The 21,312-nt window shown below is 47.6% G+C and overlaps 1 protein-coding gene across 1 annotated transcript in view; it reads left to right on the forward strand.

The window, feature by feature from the left end:
• The window catches only part of APOBEC1 (apolipoprotein B mRNA editing enzyme catalytic subunit 1), a 78,293-nt gene that overhangs the window by 14,087 nt on the left and 42,894 nt on the right, over nucleotides 1–21,312 (forward strand). Inside the window, exon 3 of the mRNA XM_069201938.1 lies at nucleotides 6,992–7,392. Coding sequence (XP_069058039.1) covers nucleotides 6,992–7,392 — 401 coding nt within the window. The remainder of the gene's footprint in view (nucleotides 1–6,991; nucleotides 7,393–21,312) is intronic.

Here is a 21,312-nt window from a genome sequence, read left to right on the forward strand (position 1 = left end):
ATTTGGAAGAGTTCTGCACAGTGGATTTTAAAAGTGGATCCTTGGGGTCCCCTTGGAGTGTCGAGGTCTCAAGAGGTGGGGGACTATTAGCACCCAGCTGGTTCTTTGATGCAGGCCACATGGCGGCCGGGTGCGGAGCGAGTTGGTGATCCAAGAGCTGAGCGTGAGGGAGCCCTTCGAAGCAGGAGATAAGTTGGTTTAAAGGTCGTTTGCAGGACCAAAGACACACTCTGGTATGAAGTCCGGTTTGTTTTGGAAGTCCTTGACTGGGGCTTCCTCCTGGTCCTTTTATAGTCCCAGAAGGGCTGTTTTGTGGGGTGTCCAAAGCTAAGTGACTAGTACCAAGGACAGTGATGTAGATCAGCCACAGAAGGGTGCAGTGCCACCAAACTTGGCAGACTGTCAGAGTTTGTCCTAGCTGTCTTTGGTGTGAAGTTTGGTGCAGCTGTGGCATCCAGTTCCAGAGTTAGTGGCCAGTCAGTGAAGTGGACCTCACTGGCTTGTTGCTTCCTTGTAGATTTAGAGTGGTACCTCCACTCTGGAGGGAGTTCTCTGGCAACTTATGAAGCCTGGAGTTCTTCTGGGGTTCTTTAGAGATTTTCCAGATGTCCAGCAGCTCCTCAGCGGCGATTATTGGGTCCTGGATGCAGCTGGCAGGGTTTTGGCGCCTTTTCTTTGTGCAGCAAGTCCACAGCTCTCATGCATTGGCTCTTCTTGTTGCTGGTCTTCTTCTGTCTGTTGAATCATATTTCTTGGTCTAGGGATGCTCACTAAATATTGTAGTTAGTGGGCATTTTAGGGGGAAGCTGATAGTGGCCAATGGGCCATCTACTTTAGGGTGGCTACACCCTCTAAGTGACCACTTCCGGTGAGCAGAGGTCACTTCCCTGCACCTGATTGGCTATTTTCCTTCCATCCAAGATGGAGGAAAATGAAGTGTCCCTATTCCGCCGTTGCTCTCACCAAAAGTGGGGGTTTGCAACAGGGGCCGCCATCTGCAGCATGCCTGGGGGTCGAGTTTCAAGGGTGATACGCCCTTTGAAGCGCACCAGCATGGCAGTGCACATTCCTGAGGGAGGGTGTGTAGTGGAGAGGGCACAAAGGCACTGCGCCATGTTGAGTTTGCATTTTAGGATTGCACTAGGACACTAGGTGCAAGTGGATGCATGGCCCTAGAGGGTGGCACAATCTGTCACGGTTTTAGGCGGGTGTGATCAGGACTCTGGTTGGGACACCTCTTGAGGTCACCGAATATCCTAAAGAGGTAGTGTACTGGGGCAGAAGAGCAGCTAAAGGCATACACGGAAAGGACAGCTATGGTCAGACACAGGAAACAGGAAAGTAAAAGCAGAGCAACCCTTGTGTGAACAAATGGGAAACGGATTACTAGTGGACAAACACGTTGGGGTTGTACACAGAGTAAGGCGCAGAACCTCCCACAGTGACAGGGAATCTCAATGCCTCTGTGCAGTTTGCTCTTACAGATAGTCACCCTGCCAGCCCCATAGAAAGGAGGCAGCAGAAGTGATTCTGTCTCTGGACCCTAGAGCACAAACAAGGATAGTACTTACATACACAGGACACGCTCTTGTGGGTCCAGCTGGAAACACAGTGGCGATTCCTGAGAAAACAGCAATAGCACACTGTCACTGTTAGGCACGAAAGACAACGTATAACACTAGACAAGGACAGGGGCTGGAATTGCCTCCTGGAAACCAGGAGCCAACCCCAGTACAAAGGAGGACACTTATACACTGGTGAAGACTGATAGAACACTTACCAGACACAAAGAACCAAGAAGAAACAGAAACAAAAGGGAACAAACAAAGAGGCAGAGGCAAGAACTGGGAACAGGCTCAGGCTGAAGTAAAGGCGGGACTAGGACTTGAAAACAGGGCACAAACTTCTGGCTGGGACAAACAGAGACAGGACTGGGAAACTGAGAGCAGGCTCTGGCTGGAACAGGCAAGGACAGGGCTGGAATACAGGGAGTAGGAAATGAGCAGTAAACAGGACTGGGAAACAGAGAGAAGGTTCAGGCTGAAACAAGGGAGGAGCAGGGCTGAGAAACAGGGAGCAGGCTCTGGAAGAAACAAACAGGTACAAGGCTTAGAGATAGGGAGCAGACTCTGGCTGGAACAATCAGGAGCAGGGCAGAGAAACAGGAAACAGGATCAAGCTGGAACAGAACAGGAACAAAACTGGAAGACCATCCGACAAAGGGTCTGTAACACAAAGGAATCGAAGTCCAATGCACGTCAGGGATCTTGAAGAAATGGCTGCTTATAAGCAGTTCCAAGCTGGGCTGCACAGGAGAGGTCTCAGGTGTGTGTAGTTTCAGACACTTGCAAGTCCTGGAGGAGAGGATCCAGTGAAAAGGAGCAACTGGACTTCTCCCATAGAAAACAATGGGAAACAGAATCCGGGCTTTCCTGACTACCAGGCTATGCATTATGGGATTTGCAGTCCAAGGAAGCAAATGTAGTACTACACAAGTGTACCATGGAGAAAAGAGAAACAAACAGGAGTCAGCAAGGGACTCTAGATAAGTGATCAAGGTGATTCCCAGGCTTCCGACAGTCCCCTTACAGCGCCCCCTATAAATGGGACGACAGAGTCGTAACACAATCAGTGTTGCTGCACACAAGGGCCTACCCTTAGTACCCCATGCCCTGGGTACCTAAGTAGGTATTTACTAGGGAATTATAGTGGGAGCTAAAGGTGTTGCCAATTACCTTGTCAATTTTTAGGGAAATAACACTGGCACTGGGAACCTGGTTAGCAGGATCCCAGTGCACTCCAGTCCAAGGTGCATCCAGAATCTAGGCAAAAAGTGTGTGTTGGGTGGGGGTACTGTAACAAAGTGTCGGTTTCCCACAGTTAGTCCAATTTTTTATTTGTTTTTCTCTTCTGTGTTAGTTATGTTCAGTCTGTGCTCTTGATTTCTCCTCTGTTTAGTAGGGTTTGGGGTAGAGACAGAATGATGATTTGATTTGAAAAGGGGAAGTAGTTAGTTGTTTTGTAAGTAATGATTGTGTGTGCTTGTTTATTGGAGGCATGAATGAAAAAGGAGGGTTGAAAGATTGAGTAGGATGTTTGGCAGTTCATAGTAGTCAGAAGGTTTTGGGATGAGCCAAATTATATATATACTGTATATATATATATATATATATATATATATATATATATTCACATGATGCTTGGTAAAGTTATGTTTGCTTACTTAAACCACTATATATAAATACCCATATGTTCATTTAAGCAGCAATATTTACATTTTCTGCTGTTAACATATATTGTGGTACATTTTATGGCTTCAAATTACTGTAGTGAACATATATGTACATAAATACACACATGGCACTTACTGTTGTTATTAGTAGGTTGTGCAACCCATGTATATGTATCTATATTTCCATAGAAGCAACAGTTTTGATATGGTCTGGTAAACACATGCATCCTGTGGTGTAATATATAACACTCCCTGATATAAAAGTATCTTCTTATAACGGGAGACATAGGTGAGATTACAATTATGTGTATTCACATGATAACAGTTATTTCCCATATCATGAGAAGTATGTAGTTTGTCATGTCTAAGTTTACTATTGTGGAGCATTCTTGAGTTGTGAGTATAGTTGTTATGTAGGAAAAAGCCAGCTTTTGACTAATCTTGTGAAGTGGAGTGGTTGTGTGGGGATCTGATCTTTGCAGGTAGGCAGTCCCGGAGTTTGTCTGCTTAACCAGCAAAAGATGTTTTGCCTGTGTTCTTTTTTTTTGTACGTAGTAATTATGAGGCGAGGAACCATTCTTGAGCACATGTTCCTTTGTTGTATGCATTTGTTGAGTTGCTTCCTCATATAAAGTGGTCCTTTGTCATGTATTACTTTGTGTGTGATACAGCTTGAATGAGGATCTTCTGACAGCTGGTAACCAGTTTAGCACCCTCAAGGCAGGAGAGATGTATGCTCCTGACTTTAGATGTAGGAGGGGTCTAGTGGCAGCATCCTGAATTTTTTGTTGTCTTCTTAAAGTTGACATAGTTGAGATGTGATATTGATCATTAGCGTAGTACAATTTTACTATCACAAGAGAGATGGTAGGTTGAACCTCTTGTGAGAATCCTAGATGTGTGAAGATAAGCCACAGAGTTTTTATTATGAAAAAGCTTGATTTGTCTACCTTTCCACTTGTGGATTCAATGACAAGTTGGCGTTAATGCTAATTCCGAGGTTTTTTGACTTCCTTAGATATTTTTGAGGGGGGTCATAGAACAGCAGGTCAGGCGCAGAAAGAGTTTTAGGTTTTCCAGTTCCCACTGGGGAGTACCTCGGTTTTGGAGAAATTAAATTTGAGGTGGCTCCAGCAATTCATGTGTCGACCACCCGGAAACAGCCAAAGTGTTTTAATGTCCTTTTGGCTTTCCAACTCCCGAAATATCTGCATAGACAAAACCATTGTCGGAATCTGGTAGTGATTTCATTTAAATGTTGAAAAGCATGGATGACATGACTGAGCCTTGAGGGATTCCTGCTTTAATAGTGTATTGTTTAGAAGAGAATGGTGAAGTGTGTATAATATCTGTTGTGTTGCATAGATAAGATTTGATCCAATTGAGAGCTGTGCACTTTATTCCAGCTTCCTCAAGTCTTTGGATGAGTGTAAGATGATTTCCTGTGTCAAAGGCTGCTACGAGGTCCAAGAGAAAAAGTGCGGTAACTCTATTTTGGTCCACTGTATTTTAAAAATCATCCCAGAAGGAGATTAGAGCTGATTTAGTACCTCCTCCCGTGTGAAAACCAGTTTGAAAGTCAGAAATTATTGAATTGTCTTCAATGAATTGTGATATTTTGGTGAAAGCTGCTATTTCTATGAGTTTGCCCATGAATGGTCCATTTGCTAAAGGTCTGTAGTAGTTGGAGTCTTGATTGACCAGGTTAGGTTTTTTTTTTATAGGGTGGGGGCTGTGTGCCTTTTTAGGTCCTCTGGGAAAACTCCTGTCATTAAAGAGTTGCTGTTGAGAGTTCTTAGTGGGACAGCCACTGAATTTGATAGTAGAATGTTGTTGAAGATTTGAGGTGGACAAGATCAGAGGGGCAGCCGGCTGGCTTACTTGCTTTGACAAGACCCAGACATTCAGCTGGTGATAGCTCTTTAAAGGAATTTAGTTGTTGTGTTTGCCTTTGGCTGGTGAGTATTGTGGGAAACTGGTTGAGGCTGTGGGTTTTTTGTTGTTTAAGTAGGCATCCAACATATTTGCTTTAGATAAGTAATGGTTCGCCAGCTTGTCACAAAAATCTTGATAAATTGAATTGGTAGCTTCTGTACATTTTGGCTTAAGGAATTCAGTAAGAATTTTATAGAGTTCTTCATAGGCACACTTTTCATTGTGGATTTGGTTAGAATAATATTTTTTTGCTTTTTTGATTGTTGACTTGTATATTCTGTTGTGTCTGTGTAGTCATATCTTGTTTTCAGGGTTGTTTGTTTTGAGATATTTGTTTTGAAGCTAAGCATTTTGTTGTTTGATCTTTTTTAATTCTGTATTAATCCAAGGTGCAAGTTTGCTTTTGTAACGCATAGATGTCTTCAAAAAGATCAAAAGCTCTCTGGAGCCATCCATATAGTGTTTGCTACTGAATTGATGGTGATCAGATCTGTGTTGGAGGAAAGCAGTTTTCCTAGTTCCTCCAAATCCATCCTATTTCATGGTCAGTATGTGGGTGAGGATATGATGATTTTAGTTGTGATGCATTATGATGTCTTCTGATAAAGGCAATGAGGAAGTTGTCTGACCGTGTGACAGGAGCAATTCTTTAGAGTGTTTGGGCTGGCAAAAATGATATCTATTATGTGCCCAGTGATGAGTGTGGGGTTAGAAGCTTGTGTGTGTCTAGGCCAATGAGGATGGTTCGTGGGTGTGGCATATTAAGTTTATCAAGCCATATGTTCAAGTAACCAAGGATGCATAGGTTTGAGTATATTGTAATGAGGGTTAGAGATTGTGTCTAGCAATGTGTCTGAGAATGTTGCATTACTAGATGAGAGTCTGTAGAGAAGGAGAAAGTAGCATGAAAATATTGGTGTGGGACTGAATCTGATTTGGAAGGTCTCAAAATATTGTAATGCACATCCTCAGCTTCGGTGAGATTAGTTGTTTAATTATGATGGCTAGGCCACCTTCTTCTTGTTGTGTATATATAGTAAGCTTCCAGTTATTACCAGAATAGCTTTATTTTTACCAGGCTAGATTCGAGTGAAAAATGCACCAGCCTTAATACATGTACAAGACAGGATCTGGCAGTTAACAGGAGCATGAACGATTCAGTTAAAAAAGTGGAAGGCTTTTGTGACATTCTGAAGGGGAGTGGGACTTTTGCAAGACAGGTTAATGATAACCTAGGGGTGCAACGCAGGTCCCTGCAGCCCCCGCAGCGCAGGGGGCCCCCAACCCTTGAGAATGGTCCCCATTTTGATGAAGGTCCAGAAATGCTTCTGAGACTGTGAGACATAGGAGACTCAGAGGACCCCATCACATTCTGTAGGGGATACCATGATTTGGGGCTTTGCCACTAGGGTCACTACTCCCTTTCGTGCAACCTATACCATCAACGTTGATTCGAAGATGGATTCGGAGTAATCGCAAGCCCTTAAAATGATTTCTGGCACCAAGCATTTGAGTATAGAGAGAGTTTTGAAGGGAGTGTAGGGATCCTTCTTGTAAGACATTTTCTTTAGAAATAGTGGAAGACAATACATTTTATGGCACACTTCTCAAATATATTTTTGTTTGTTGGCATTTACATAATAAATATAAAGTTAGATTTATCAACAGGCATGGGATAGGTCATGTTTAATCCTTGCATTGGTTGAGTCACTGGTGACTGGTATGTAAAATAATGAGTGTGGCTTCATCTTTTCAAGTTTGTCAACTTTTGATCTCCTTGTTCCATGCCTTCATCATTCTTTGATCATTTCTCTGCCTTTTTAGGAGCAAGATTAATCCGGAAGAGTTCATCTCTGTATTTGATCCAAGGGTGGGTCGCAAGGAGACCTACCTTCTCTTTGAAATCCAGTGGAATTTTAAAGGCAGGTTCTACCGCGGCTGCTGCAGGAACTCTAATGACTCCCATGCTGAGGTTAACTTTATTGAGAACATATTCAAGACCAAGATCCAAAATAACTCTAAGAAATGTTGGATGACCTGGTATATGTCATGGAGCCCTTGTGGAATCTGTGCAAAGGCAATCACTTCATTCCTTGCTGAATACACAAATGTTACACTGGAAATCCGTATGGCAAGACTTTTCAGGCATACAGATTATCGCAACAAGGCTGGCCTGAAGGCATTACATGGGAGCCCAGCATATATCTATATCATGGCAGAGCAAGGTAACACCTCAAATTTCCATTGAAGATTTTTTCAAGCTAAGAATATCAAAGTAAATGCTTAGCAATGTACACAATTAATCTATAAATCTGCTATGTTTAGTTTGAAACATTTAAAGGGTCCATTAGGGTTTGAGGAGGTGAGAGAACTACCATAAATCAACAGTTTCTTCTGTCCCACCAAACCCATGGTTGGTCACCCCATTTACTGGTAGGACAACCACCAGGTCTTTGACAGCAGAGCCTCAGATGGCTTTACCATCCACCCATCCACCACAGTATCACTAATGTCAGACTGTTGGAAGGAATAATACAAAAACAACAAGTGATGGACGGAATGCTGAACATTGTCAAACATTCACCCCCAGTCACAGATCTGGGTTTAATCCATCGTTTTTTTGCTGCCCATGCCATTCCAGTTTGGACCCAGCCATATGCAAATCAGTCTTGACCCTGTTCCCCATGGGAACAGTCCAGCCCGAACTGCTAGGCCAAGTCTTCCCTGGACTGGAAACAAGCATCCTGGGACTGGTTTCGGGGTTTCACCCCTCATCAGCCAGACTAGCTTGAATCCAGTGGCATGGGAAGCACGGGACCCATGTCTGGGCATACCCTTCCCACTTAGGGCGAAAAATGCAAAAACAACAAGTGATGGACGGAATGCTGAACATTGTCAAACATTCACCCCCAGTCACAGATCTGGGTTTAATCCATCGTTTTTTTGCTGCCCATGCCATTCCAGTTTGGACCCAGCCATATGCAAATCAGTCTTGACCCTGTTCCCCATGGGAACAGTCCAGCCCGAACTGCTAGGCCAGGTCTTCCCTGGACTGGAAACAAGCATCCTGGGACCGGTTTCGGGGTTTCACCCCTCATCAGCCAGACTAGCTTGAATACAGTGTTGGAAGGAATACCCAATCAAGAGTGGTCCTTCAGTGATTCATTTTTTACATCTGAGCTTCAGATAGCTATCTCTAGGCAGACATATGGTTTTCAAAAAATAACACATACTTGGAATGGGGTTTTCAGTCAGTTGTCTGCTCTTGATTCTGTGGGTTTCATCCATATTTTTGCATTTGTCCCACATTTGTCCCATGTTAATTTTGGTCTTATAGTGTTCTGATTGTATATGTCCTCCCACTGCATCCACTGCATATTTGAGGAGCTCTTGTTTTATTTAGTTTTAAGCTCTGCATTGTAGGGCATGTTTCCTTGTTCTCTTCCCCTTTTTCTGCTTCTTCCCCTCCTGCACTTTCTCTTCACTCCCTCCCCTGCTCACAAATGCTCTATGTCTTGCTCTCTGTGTTTTTTTGCGTTGTAAAATATGCCTGCCTGAGACTGCTGCCTGTGGAGAACACGTCCTCTCTCCCTTCCGCATCCCTTTCAGTTCCAGAGCTCCTCCAATGATAAAAGTAAAGGTTCATTTAGGCTGAGGGCCAATCCCCCTTCCACAGTAGCCCCTGTATTGTGAACTCATCCAGTATGGTAATCACCCCTAGAAGACCATCTGAGGCACCATTGTACATTAAGCTCCATCTCAGCTGTAATGTGTGACTGATCTGGAAGCTGAAGACACAGAACAAAGCCAGCACTGAGGTTGCCATGCCTGACGCTGAGCCCAGAGACCAGCTGAGGAGCAGTTGCAGTTTCTCCAACTGTGTTGTCACCATTGTGAGATGCAATTCGTCATGGTTAAGGTGAGGGTTCCAATGTTTTTCTTATAGATTTCACAGAGCAGACTAGTACCTGGCAACAATCTTCTCATTGGGCTCCAGAATGACTGTCAGGGCTCAGCTGGGTCTCTTTCCTGCAATCATCTAGGACTATTAAGTACCAGGAAAAACAGGAGCACAAGGTGCCATTACAGGAAGGGTTGTTTTTGTGCAGGAAGTAACATCTTCCTGCAAAAAAAAAATTCTTAGAGGCATATTTATTTTTCTATTTATGTGTGCTGCAGAATGCAACACACGTGGAAAGAGGAAATAATGAGAAGAAATAAATATATTTCTCCTTGTTACACCTCACTTGGGAAGCATTTTGATGCATTCCCAGGTTTATAAGTCTTTGTAAACCTAGGAATATGCTAAAACCCATGGGTGGATACATGGGTATGCCCATCCTCCACCATGGAAGGCCTACCAAGTTGACATGTAAAGCAGCTGAAGCAGCTGTTGCATTACATTTCTTTAGAAAGTCACACAATGTCACACAAATCTGGCCTTGCATGGCTTTCTAAATGTCACTGAAGCCTTTGCGATCTCCTTGCGTTGCCTTGCATGGTGTAAGGACTACACAAAGGCTTCATAAATATCACTCCTAGTGTGTAAGTAGTGAGCTGCACTCTGAAGTTTACATCAACTGTGCTTCCAGATATACTGATGCTACCATAACTATGGACAGCACCTCTGGTTGTCTATATGGAGCCAGTTATATGGAGATCGGTGGCTACTACCCTCAAAGTGGGCTTTGTGGTGTCAAAAGAAGAAAATGGTGCTCCCAATCCACCTTTGCCTTTCCTACCCCCACCTTTGCGTTCTGTAAGGGCAAGAGTGCAAAGCTGCCAACAAATGTTGGTGCAAAGCCTAATTTAGGCCCACAAAGCACCAATAATGACTGACATTGTTGCCAAATGGAAGAACCAGTAGTCATGTAGGAAAGATGAATTTAAGGGGGAATGAGGGCACCATATCTGGCACCTTGTGGGAGGCTGCAATACATTGACAACCCACCCACCCACACTTGAGTACAACAAGAGTCAAAGTCACAGTTACGAGAGGAGTAGAAGCAACACAGTCAGGAGCTGAATGAGGGGCTCACCCCTACACAGACACAGGAAGAGGGTAAACAAACACTACTCACCTTGGTTTGCCTGATGGCAGAGTGAGCTACTGATAAGAAATTACAAGGGGGAGGGGCTCCACGTTCCTAGCAGTGGCACTTGCAGCCCGGTTCCAACTAACGGCTAGCTACATGGCAAACATAGCTACGAGCTGAACATATCCATGATAAGGTCTGGGACCCATACTCAATGACTATTGAAAAGACTATTACGTCAACATAACATCACCATAAATAAACTTTGTGGTCACCTGCGAGCGGACCATGAGAATTAAACACCTGCATAGACTTCAGACATTACTCCAAAATGAGGGCCATATATATGCCTGATTTGTGCAGCTCTTGTACCACACAATGGCCCTCATTACAACTTTCGCCGCCCGCCAAAGTTGCTCCAACAGATTACCGCTCCGCGGTCGGAAGACCGCTGAGGGTATTCTGGGTTTTGCAAAAGGCCGCCCGCCAGCCCAGTGCAAAACAACCTTCCCACGAGGATGCCGGCTCGGAGTGGGAAGGTGCGACGGGTGCAGTTGCACCCATCGCGAATTTCAGTGTCTGCTAGGCAGACACTGAAATTCTTTGTGGGGCCCTCTTACGGCATGGGCCCCACGACAACCCATACCGCCATCCTGTTCCTGGCAGGCGAACCGCCAGGAACAGGATGGCGGTATGGGCTGTCAGAATCCCCATGGCGGCGCAGCGAGCTGCGCCTCCATGGAGGATTCTAAAGGGCAGCGGAAAACCGGCGGGAGACCGCCGGTTTTCCTCATCTGACCGCGGCCAAACCGCCGCGGTCAGAATGCCCTGCGGGGCACCGCCAGCCTGTTGGCGGTGCTCCCGCCAACCCTGGCCCCAGCGGTCTATGACCGCCGGGGTCAGAATGAGGGCCAATGTGTTGCAAGAGCAGAGAAAACCTTAGGTGAGACTTATGAAGCCAGACAAGGCCACTTTGCATGGCCCTATGTGGCTTCATAAATCTCGAGTAATGTAATGCAGCAGAAAACCATTGTGCTACATTACTGTGCACTAGGAAGGCGTTTCTATGGGTGTTGCATGGGTGTTCCTATGCAACATCCACTGATTGTGACGCATTCCCAGAATTACAAGAATTTGTAAACCTGCCCAGGAGAGGCATAATGTGGAGAAATATCTTTATTTCTCCTAGTTTTTCCTCTCTCTATGTCTGCTGAATTGTGCAGTAGACATTAGAATGAGGAAAAAGCCCCACAGGATTATTTTTGTGCAAGAAGGTGTTCCTTCCTGCACCAAAACAATCCTGCATGCAAAGCAGGCACCCTTGCACCAGAGTGCAAAGGTGCCTGTGCTGGTGCTAGGCTGCTAAAAGGTCACCAGTGCAGGGGGAGAGGACAGAAATGCACTGTATTGCATAAATACATCAGATTCTTGCTCTTTCCCCGTGAGGTAGGGCAGAGGAGCAAGGTGACTTGCTGTGATGTCCTGTGCCACAAGGCCCATAAATATGGGCCTGAGTGTGCTAGCAGTGCTTCAACTCTGATGGGAAGTATCCAAGGCATCAAATAAGATGCAGCACTTTTGTAACATTTGCATGTAGATGCAACTGAACTGCATTGCTTCCATACCTCAAATTAACTCAGGGCTATATCTATCAATAAGTTCCGTCATCCTTGAGTCAGTCAATGGGCAGCAAGAGTGACACAACTCATAACTTAGATTTATCAAGCCACACAAGGCCCCATTCAGTGGCCCTGAGTGGCTTGCTAAATGTAGAGTAATGCAACACAATGCAAATTACTGCATTGCATTACCCTTTCCCAGGGAGGCATTCCACGGGTGAAGCATGGATGTTCCCACACAACACCCATGTATTATGGCACATAATCAGATTTACCATTACTGGTAGACCTGCAAATGAGTTAAAATGACCGTTAGTAAAACATTTCAGAGACACCTAGAGGTTACTAATTGTAAATATGATTCACACTCTTTTAATGCATAGTGTGGATGCACAGCCAAAAGTCAAATATATGAGATGTAAAAAACTCAGGGGCAGATTTAAGATAAGTGATGCTGCATCCAATGCTCCTTAGCGCTCCCCTAACGCCACATGTGTGCACTGTATTTAAGATATAGCGCACCATAGCGGTAGTTGAGGAACTAGCGTCAACTTTTTTGACATTAGTTTGGCGCTTTGCAGGACTCTAGTCCTGCAGACTACATAGAGACCTCATCGTTTCTAAGGTGTACCTTCCTAAAAGTGGGAATCTATGTGGAAAATGTCCCCGGATTTTGTTAGGTCAGCTTTCTTGTAATACCTCACCCAAAGAGATCGGATGTGCTAGATTTCACAGATGAACAATGTAAACTTGGTTTGTCATTTATTTTCATACTTTTTGGGTTGAATAATCTTTTATTAAAATATAGATTAATAAATAACTAAATTTGGATATAACAATTTGTTAACTAAGTTAAGTAATAGCAACGAGATTGATCACAAAAAATCAAATGTATCCTGTGCAAAAAGAATGTGCTAATTAAAATAGACAACAGTTGGCAAAACGAATTGTGGCAATGTAAAAAAAATGAAAGAAAGGATAAAAAAGTGAGAAAAGAAAAGAAAGAAAGAAGAAGAACATAGCAAGAAATAATAAGTATCAAAATTCAGACAATATGAATTATAGAAAAACAATGTACCAAAACTTCAAATATTATATAACATGGTTACAATGTGAGTAATGAAACAATAAAAACAATAAGAAGAAACCTTTTGTTTGAGAAAAGGATATTTAAGTGTGGTTAATAAACTAAAACCTTAAAGTAACATAGGGGTCAATATGACCCTGGTGGTCGGTGTTAAAGTGGCGGTAGTACCAGCAACAGGCTGGCGGTACATACCGCTACATTATGACATTGGCGGGTTGGCTTCAGCCAACCCGCCAATATACCACACCGACCGCCATGGCGGGAGCAGCCGCCGGGCCGGAGCTCAGTCTCCAGCCTGGCGGCCGCCAATGTGCCACTGGCGGCATTTTGACCCTGCCTACCGCCATGGTCGTAGGCCCTACCAGTGACAGGGAATTCCTTCCCTGTCACTGGTAGGAGGATAACACTCCTCAGACGCCCCCCAACCCCTTCTATCCACGCTCCCTCCTTCCAATTTCCCACCCCCCAAAACATGCACACTCACAGACATGCACCATGCATTTACACTCTCACTCACACAGGCATACACGCATTCATCCATGCATGCATCCATTCATTCATGCACACATCCGTACACACATTCATACTGACACGCAGACACCCATTCACATTGCCATTCATACACTCATTCTCACACATGCACACACACATGCAAACAACACTACACACACATTCGCATTCACGCACACACTCACACATTCATGCACCCCCCCACACACACACAACACCCACCCACCCTCCTTCCCTGTCAGACACCCAACTTACCTGAATCCAGGGGGTCTTACGGCAGGGGACGGGACGGAGCACTGCTACTGCCAGCAGCGCCCACCAGAAGAACACTGCCAGGCTAATACGGCACCTTAACACCACCCACCAGTATGGCCACAGACAGATTTCCACCCTTCTTGTGGTGGAAATCCGGCTGTGGTCATAATTTGGCAGACGGATGTTAGCCGCGGCTACAGTATTTTGGCGGCCGTCACTCTGGCGATAGGGGGCATTTACTGGCAATCTCAAAGTGTGGGCCATAGTCTGCTGAAATTGAAGAATTCTTAGTGAAGGATCTTAGTAGGCGATGATAAACACAACATTAATGGTTCCCATAATTTTTCTCTCTTGGTTGCTAATGAAGGTGATGATAGGTTATAACAATCCAAACGGTGATTGTGGCACACTAAATTCCACCACTGCAGATAAGACACATTTACAGTAGACTTCCAGTTGTAGGTAATCACCTGGTAAGCAATTGCTACAAGCAGATCTATTAATTGATGAGACCTTTTGTTATGAAGCCAGAGCTCACTCAAACTACCTAAAAAAGGTGCATTGATGGAAAAGGGAACATGAAAACCAATTATATTTTCAATTGTAGACCAAACATTTTCCTAGAACTGGGTAACCTTGGGGCATAAAAAGAACATATGAATGCAAGTGCCTGTAATGGAGTTACAATGCCAACAAGTGTCTGTTTTAAGTAATTTTAGTTTAGAAAGGTGTGCTGGTAGATAAAACAGTCTAGTGTAAAAAAATATATATAAAGTTTGAATGAGATTTACTGGGCGCTCAGTAGAGTGTGTTTCATCCCATAACCAGAAAGTAAATCCCGTTCCCATAAAATTTCTGTTTTAGATTTAGGCTTGTCTACTTAGGAAGTTATTCACATTTTATATTTTATTGCTGCTTTGGAATAGGTTATGATGGGATTTGGGGAGGACTGTAAATTAGTTTGGTTTAAATAGGAAGAAGAAAAAGTTGTTAGTGTATGTGAAAGAAGGATTTTCAAAATCTGAAATTGCTTAATGCATGTAGGAGGTAGATTATAAGCAGAGGAAGGAGTACTAAAGGGAATGATGACCAAATTAGGTAGAAGGAGCTGAGAAACTATAAAAATACCTTTTTGTAACCAAATACCCCAAAAAAGTGGTTTGCTATTGTACACAAGATGTTTGTTATACCAAATAGGACTTTGTAAAAAGTTTTCTCTTGGAAAAGAGTTAGTTATAATAAAAGGTGTAAAAAGAGAGCATGAGAATGAAATCAACGATGGTATCCAATATTTAGTGGCTTGCAACATATATAGGATGTGGTCATGAAGGAAAGGAGAAATTAAGGCCTGCTCTAATTGATACCATAACTTGGTTTGAGGGTGCAAATAATTTTGAAAACATCCTTGAAAATGCTTAGCATTAGATAATTTAATGTAAAGGCAAAAGTTGGGAAATGTAACTCTTAGGTAACTTTGAAAGATTTAAATAAATATGAGGTGTTTTCACGTTCCATAAGAATTGTGATAAGATCTTATTAATTGACTTAAAATATACTCCAGGTATTTTAAGAGGCAACATCATTAAAAAAAAAATTATTGGGAGAAACATCATCTTAATAGAATCAAGTCTTCCCCACCAAGATAAAAAAAAGAGGAGACCAATTTTGGGGCAACCTAGGTGGTCATTCTGACTTCGGCGGTAAAAGGCGCTTACCGCCGGTCAGAAGACCACCATAATTCCGCCGCGGTCGTGGTTAACCGCCACGGCCATTCTGACCTGCAGCAGCCAAACCTCCAAAAATCCGACATCCACAACAGACCGCCAGGCCAGCGGTCGGCGGAAAAGTGGAGATGACCAAACCTCCACCGTCACGCCAACAGAAATACGCCCATGCCATTACGACCCACGAATCCACGCGGCGGTCTTTCAACCGCGGTATTCCATTGGCGGTACACACCGCCGCGGTCAGAATACACACAAACGAACAAAACCCAGCGACATTGGCCCATTCGAATTTCACACACCAGATACACATACACACACCACTCCCACACACACAACACAATATAAAACACGCACCCACATCTCCCACAAACCCCTACGACCAAAATTTGGACACCGAGACACACACAGACACCACTGCATAGACTATAGTACACCATCACACAGAGGCACATCACAACATCACCCACACAATCTCCAAACACTAAACAACACACACCCCACCCCACCCAACATACACACCCCTCCATGGCACCCCAAAGACACCCCCGCTTCTCTGACGAAGAACTCAGGGTCATGGTGGAGGAAATCGTTCGTGTGGAGCCCCAGCTGTTCAGCACACAGGTCCAGTTCACCAGCATTGCCCGGAAGATGGAGCTATGGCAAAGGATAGTCGACAGGGTCAACGCTGTGGGACAGCACCCCAGAAATAGGGAAGACATCAGGAAGCGATGGAACGACCTACGGGGGAAGGTGCGTTCCATGGTATCCAGGCATAACATCGCCGTGAACAAGACTGGCGGCGGACCCCCACCTCAACCCCCAGAATTTACAACATGGGAGGAACAAGTCTTGCACATCCTGCATCCTGACGGCCTCGCAGGAGTCGGCGGAGGAATGGACTCTGGTAAGTTGAATCTACAATACTTCTTCCCCCCCACCTGCATGCCAACTCATACCCCCACCCTCACCCCCATCCTCATCCCCACCCTCACCCCCACCACCATCCTCACCCCCACCCCCAGAACACCTATTCCCTGCCAATGTCACACCATCACAACCCACACATCCCAACACCTAGCCCTGCATGCGTCAACTAAGCATGGACACCAATCACCAAAGCATGCCCATGCATATACACATCTCCCCCACAAGCCACCCTCACCAAAGCCCCCACACACGAATGCCAGCACTGGGGTACACGGGAACCCACACATTCACCCATATGGCACACACTGAAACTATAACCATACCTCTATACCCCTGCAGGACCCGACCGCCACCACACCGCCACGGAGGGTCCAGAAATCTCCACAACCCCCCCCCAAGAGGCCATCAACGATGACAGCAGCTCTGTCGACCCGGAGCCTGATGACCAGCCCGGACCATCGGGGACCTCGGAACAGTCGGTTCCCCTCAGACAGCCACAGGCCACAACAGACCCAACCCCCTCTGGGAACACCAGCACAGCTCCCACCCTGCGGGCCCATGCCTCTGTCTCCAGGACGCGTCAATCAGCGGTGTGTCTACCACTACAGGGCACCCAGGATAACCCAACACCCCAAATACCACAGGGACCTGGGGGCAGTGGTAGTGGAAACACGGGAACTGGGAGGGCAGCTGTGCGACAGGGGGGGGAGGGGCCCAGGGAACCCACTCTCCACGAGGCCCTCACCACCATCATGGGAGCATACAACCGCTCCCAGGAGACCATGGCGACGGTACTGGCCAGGTTCCAGGAGATCCAGGTACTGCAGGAGGAACAGTATCGGGGGTTCAGGGAGGAACTCAGAGCCATCAACTCCACCCTGGCCACCATGGTAGGGCTGCTGAAAGATATCCTCGACACCAGGACGGACACTCTCCAACAACAAAGGGACCCTGCCACTAGCCTCGACCAAGAACTGCCAACCACTCACGCCGGCGCTAGTGGACAGGAGGCCCCCGCACAACAGCAGCCCACCAGACCCCCACCTCCTGCAGGAGAAGAACCATCCTGCAAGAGGGCCCTGAGATCACGCAAGAAGACAGAGTAGGATGTCAAGACCCCCGCCAGCAAAGGATACCACCTGATGTCATCCCACTGTCCCACATTGTCACCCTGTCCATCCTTAAACTGCCCCTGCTCCATCTCTCCACAGGCCTACGGACAATGCACCTGTGTGACTGTAACTCTGGACTCTGCCATGGACATTCCTTCACCATAGCCCCCACCCACTTGAAACCACCCATCCCATTCTGAGCACTTCAATAAACACCAGTTCTGCACAAAACGATCAGGAGTCTGGCTGTGATTTCTAAATAATGTATTAGACATGACAGTGCAAAAATGTCCATGTACATAGTGAAGTCAACAAACCGCTGCCACACAGCTGTAGTCCATGGGGAAACGAAGCACAGGACACGCAGTGGGGGCCACAGATCTGAAATAGGAAGGGAAAACCCACAACTCAGTCATCATACACTGGGGCAAATAGACAGGCAGCAGAGAGGCAGGAGAGTAGTTGAAATTGTAAAAAAAAGTTTTTAATTGTTACCTGTGTGCTATTGGAAGTACTGTGCAATCACTCTGTCCCTGTTGTCTGTTTCATCCCCGTCGTCTTCCTCCTCTTCACTCTCCACAGGTTCCACAGCTGCCACAACACCACCGTCTCGACCATCCTCCTGCAGGAAAGGCACCTGGCGTCGCAAAGCCAGGTTGTGAAGCATACAGCAGGCCACGATGATATGACACACCTTCTTTGGTGAGTACATTAGGGATCCACCTGTCATATGCAGGCACCTAAACCTGGCCTTTAGGAGGCCAAAGGTGCGTTCGATCACCCTCCTAGTACGCCCATGGGCCTCATTGTACCGTTCCTCTGCCCTGGTCCTGGGATTCCTCACTGGGGTCAGTAGCCACGACAGGTTGGGGTAACCAGAGTCCCCCAATAGCCATACACGGTGTCTCTCTAGCTGTTCCATCACGTAAGGGATGCTGCTATTCCTTAGGATGTAGGCGTCATGCACTGACCCAGGGAACTTGGCATTGACATGGGAGATGTACTGGTCAGCCAAACACACCACCTGGATGTTCATAGAATGGTAACTTTTTCTGTTCCTGTACACCTGTTCACTTTCTCGGGGGGGGAACCAAAGCCACATGGGTCCCATCAATGGCACCAATGATGTTGGGAATATGTCCAAGGGCATGGAAATCACCCTTCACTGTAGCCAATTCGCCCACCTCAGGGAAAACGATGTAGCTCCTCATGTATTTCATCAGGGCAGACAACACTCTGGACAACACCTTGGAAAACATAGGCTGTGACATCCCAGAAGCAATTCCCACTGTTGACTGAAATGACCCGCTAGCCAAGAAATGGAGTACTGACAGGACCTGCACCAGAGGGGGAATCCCTGTGGGTTGGCGGATGGGTGACATCAGGTCTGGCTCCAGCTGGGCACAAAGTTCATGTATAGTGGCACGGTCAAGCCGGTAGGTCAGTATAACGTGGCGTTCTTCCATTGTCGACGGGTCCACCAGCGGTCTGTACACAGGGACATTCCTCCTTCTCCTCGCCAAACCCAGGGGACGGTGCCTAGGAAGGACAACATGGAGCACACAGTCAAGCAACCCACAGGTACGTACTCACAGCTTGCACAGTACACGAATGTGTATGCAGTGAATGGCTTGTATGAGTGGCTATGCAAGGCCTAGGCCTGTGTGACGCAGTAGAAATTAAGCCATGTGGGCCCTTGAAATGGCGGCTGCCTGACCTGTGAAGTGTGACAATGGGATGTGAGGTCAATGCGCTGGCGTGGCACACCGCGGCGGTCGGCGGGCAAATACCGCGGCGCGAAGCCGCATTGGTTAACATTGAACCCTATGGGTTTCAGGAGCCAATGGCGAAGGGCGCCGGCGGTGGCGGTACGCACCGCCGCGGTACGCACCGCGGCGGGCGTGACCGCCATTTTCTATCTACTTAATCACTCGAGACCTGAACTTCCACAGGAGAGGACCTATACTGCAAGTGCTGCTGTGACCTCGGTCTGGAAGGGACAATGGCTGCTGCGACTGGGGAAAGGGCCCCTGCCTTCACTGGAGAAGAGTTGGAGTTACTTGTGGATGGGGTCCTCCCCCAGTATGCACTACTCTACGTTCCTCCAGACCAACAAGTGAGTTAATTTCAATATGGATTTGTGGCCACTGGCTGGCTTGGGGGGCTGGGGGCCACATGGCGGGTCTGGGGGGCACATGGCGGGGCTGGGGGGCACATGGCGGGGATGGCGGGGGGCACATGGCGGGGATGGGGGGCACATGGCGGGGATGGCGGGGGGCACATGGCGGGGCTGGGGGGCACATGGTGGGGCTGGGGGGCACATGGCGGGGGGCACATGGCGGGGCTGGGGGGCACATGGCGGGGCTGGGGGGCACATGGCGGGGATGGCGGGGGGCACATGGCGGGGCTGGGGGGCACATGGCGGGGATGGCGGGGGGCACATGGCGGGTCTGGGGGGCGGGGGGCCACTGCCAACGATAACGCAGACAAACTTGAACTTGGTATTTCTCCCTCCCTGTCACATAGGTCCGCGCCCAAAAGAAAATCGGGATTTGGCGTGCCATCGCCAAGGACGTCCGGACCCTGGGGGTCCACCATCGACGGGGCACCCACTGCCGCAAGAGGTGGGAGGACATCCGCCGCGGGACGAAGAAGACCGCCGAGTTTCTGCTGGGGATGGCCTCCCAACGTAGGCGGGGTGCCAGCCGTCAATTGACCCCCCTGATGTGCCGGATCCTGGCGGTGGCCTACCCTGAATTGGATGGGCGCGTGAGGGCAGCACAGCAGACGCAAGGGGGTGAGTACAAGCACAATGTGCTCTGTTGGCGCGCAGTGGAGGTGTCTGGGTGGGGGAGGAGGGCTGTGGGTCCACCTAGGCCAGGGCGAAATCTGTAGGCTAGGCCCCTCCGTAAGCCCCTGTGTCCCCACCCACCCCCCTCAGTAGTGTGCCAGTACAGCCATCCCTGGGCCTGTGTCATCTATGGGTGCAGTTGTCATCTCTAGGCGTGTAAGGCATGTTCCACGGATTGCGTAGCGGACCCCCAGTGCGCGACTTAGTGAAGGGGGCATCTGTGTCTGTCATGTCCGCCAACGGTAGCGGTGATCCATGCACTCAAAATGTCTTTATTTCTCTCCCCCCCCTTTTTTTTTGTCTTTCTGTGCTTGTGTGCATCAGCATCATCAGGTGGAGGAGAAGTGGCATCGGGGCAGGAGGGAGCTGCATCTCACATGGCCCAGGAGGGCCATGCCACAGAGTCAGACTGGACCAGTGAGACGGAGGGCGAGGGGAGCTCCACAACGGGGACGACTGGAGACCGCAGCGACATGGACACGTCCTCGGAAGGGAGCTCCCTAGCGGTGGCGGCAACATCCGTGCCCCCCGCACTTACAGGTACAGCCGCCACCCAGCGCACCAGCTCCGCCCTCCATGCAGCCCCTCAGCGTTCGCCCCGTGCCCGCTCGCACACCAAGGCGGGCATCTCCTTCACCCCAGGCACCTCAGGCCCTGCCCCAGTTACCCCTGCTGCCCTCAGTGAGGAGGTCATTGACCTCCTCCGAACGGTCATTGTTGGGCAGTCTACCCTTATGAATGCCATCCAGGGGGTGGAGAGGGAGGTACATCGCAGCAATGCATACCTGGAGGGCATTCATTCAGGTCAGGCTGGCCAACACCGATCGTTCAACGCTCTGGCCTCAGCACTGACGGCAGCCATTGTCCCTGTCTCCTGCCTCCCTCTACTAACTCCCTCCTCCCAGTCTCCTGTTCCACTGCCTGTCCCACCCACACCATCAGACCAGCCTGCACACACCTCAACACCCAAGAGCAGCTCATCCAAACATAAGCACCACAGATCACGCAAGCATTCACCCAA

This window comes from Pleurodeles waltl, chromosome 7 (genome assembly GCF_031143425.1).
Source record: "Pleurodeles waltl isolate 20211129_DDA chromosome 7, aPleWal1.hap1.20221129, whole genome shotgun sequence".
Taxonomy (NCBI): Eukaryota; Metazoa; Chordata; class Amphibia; order Caudata; family Salamandridae; genus Pleurodeles; species Pleurodeles waltl.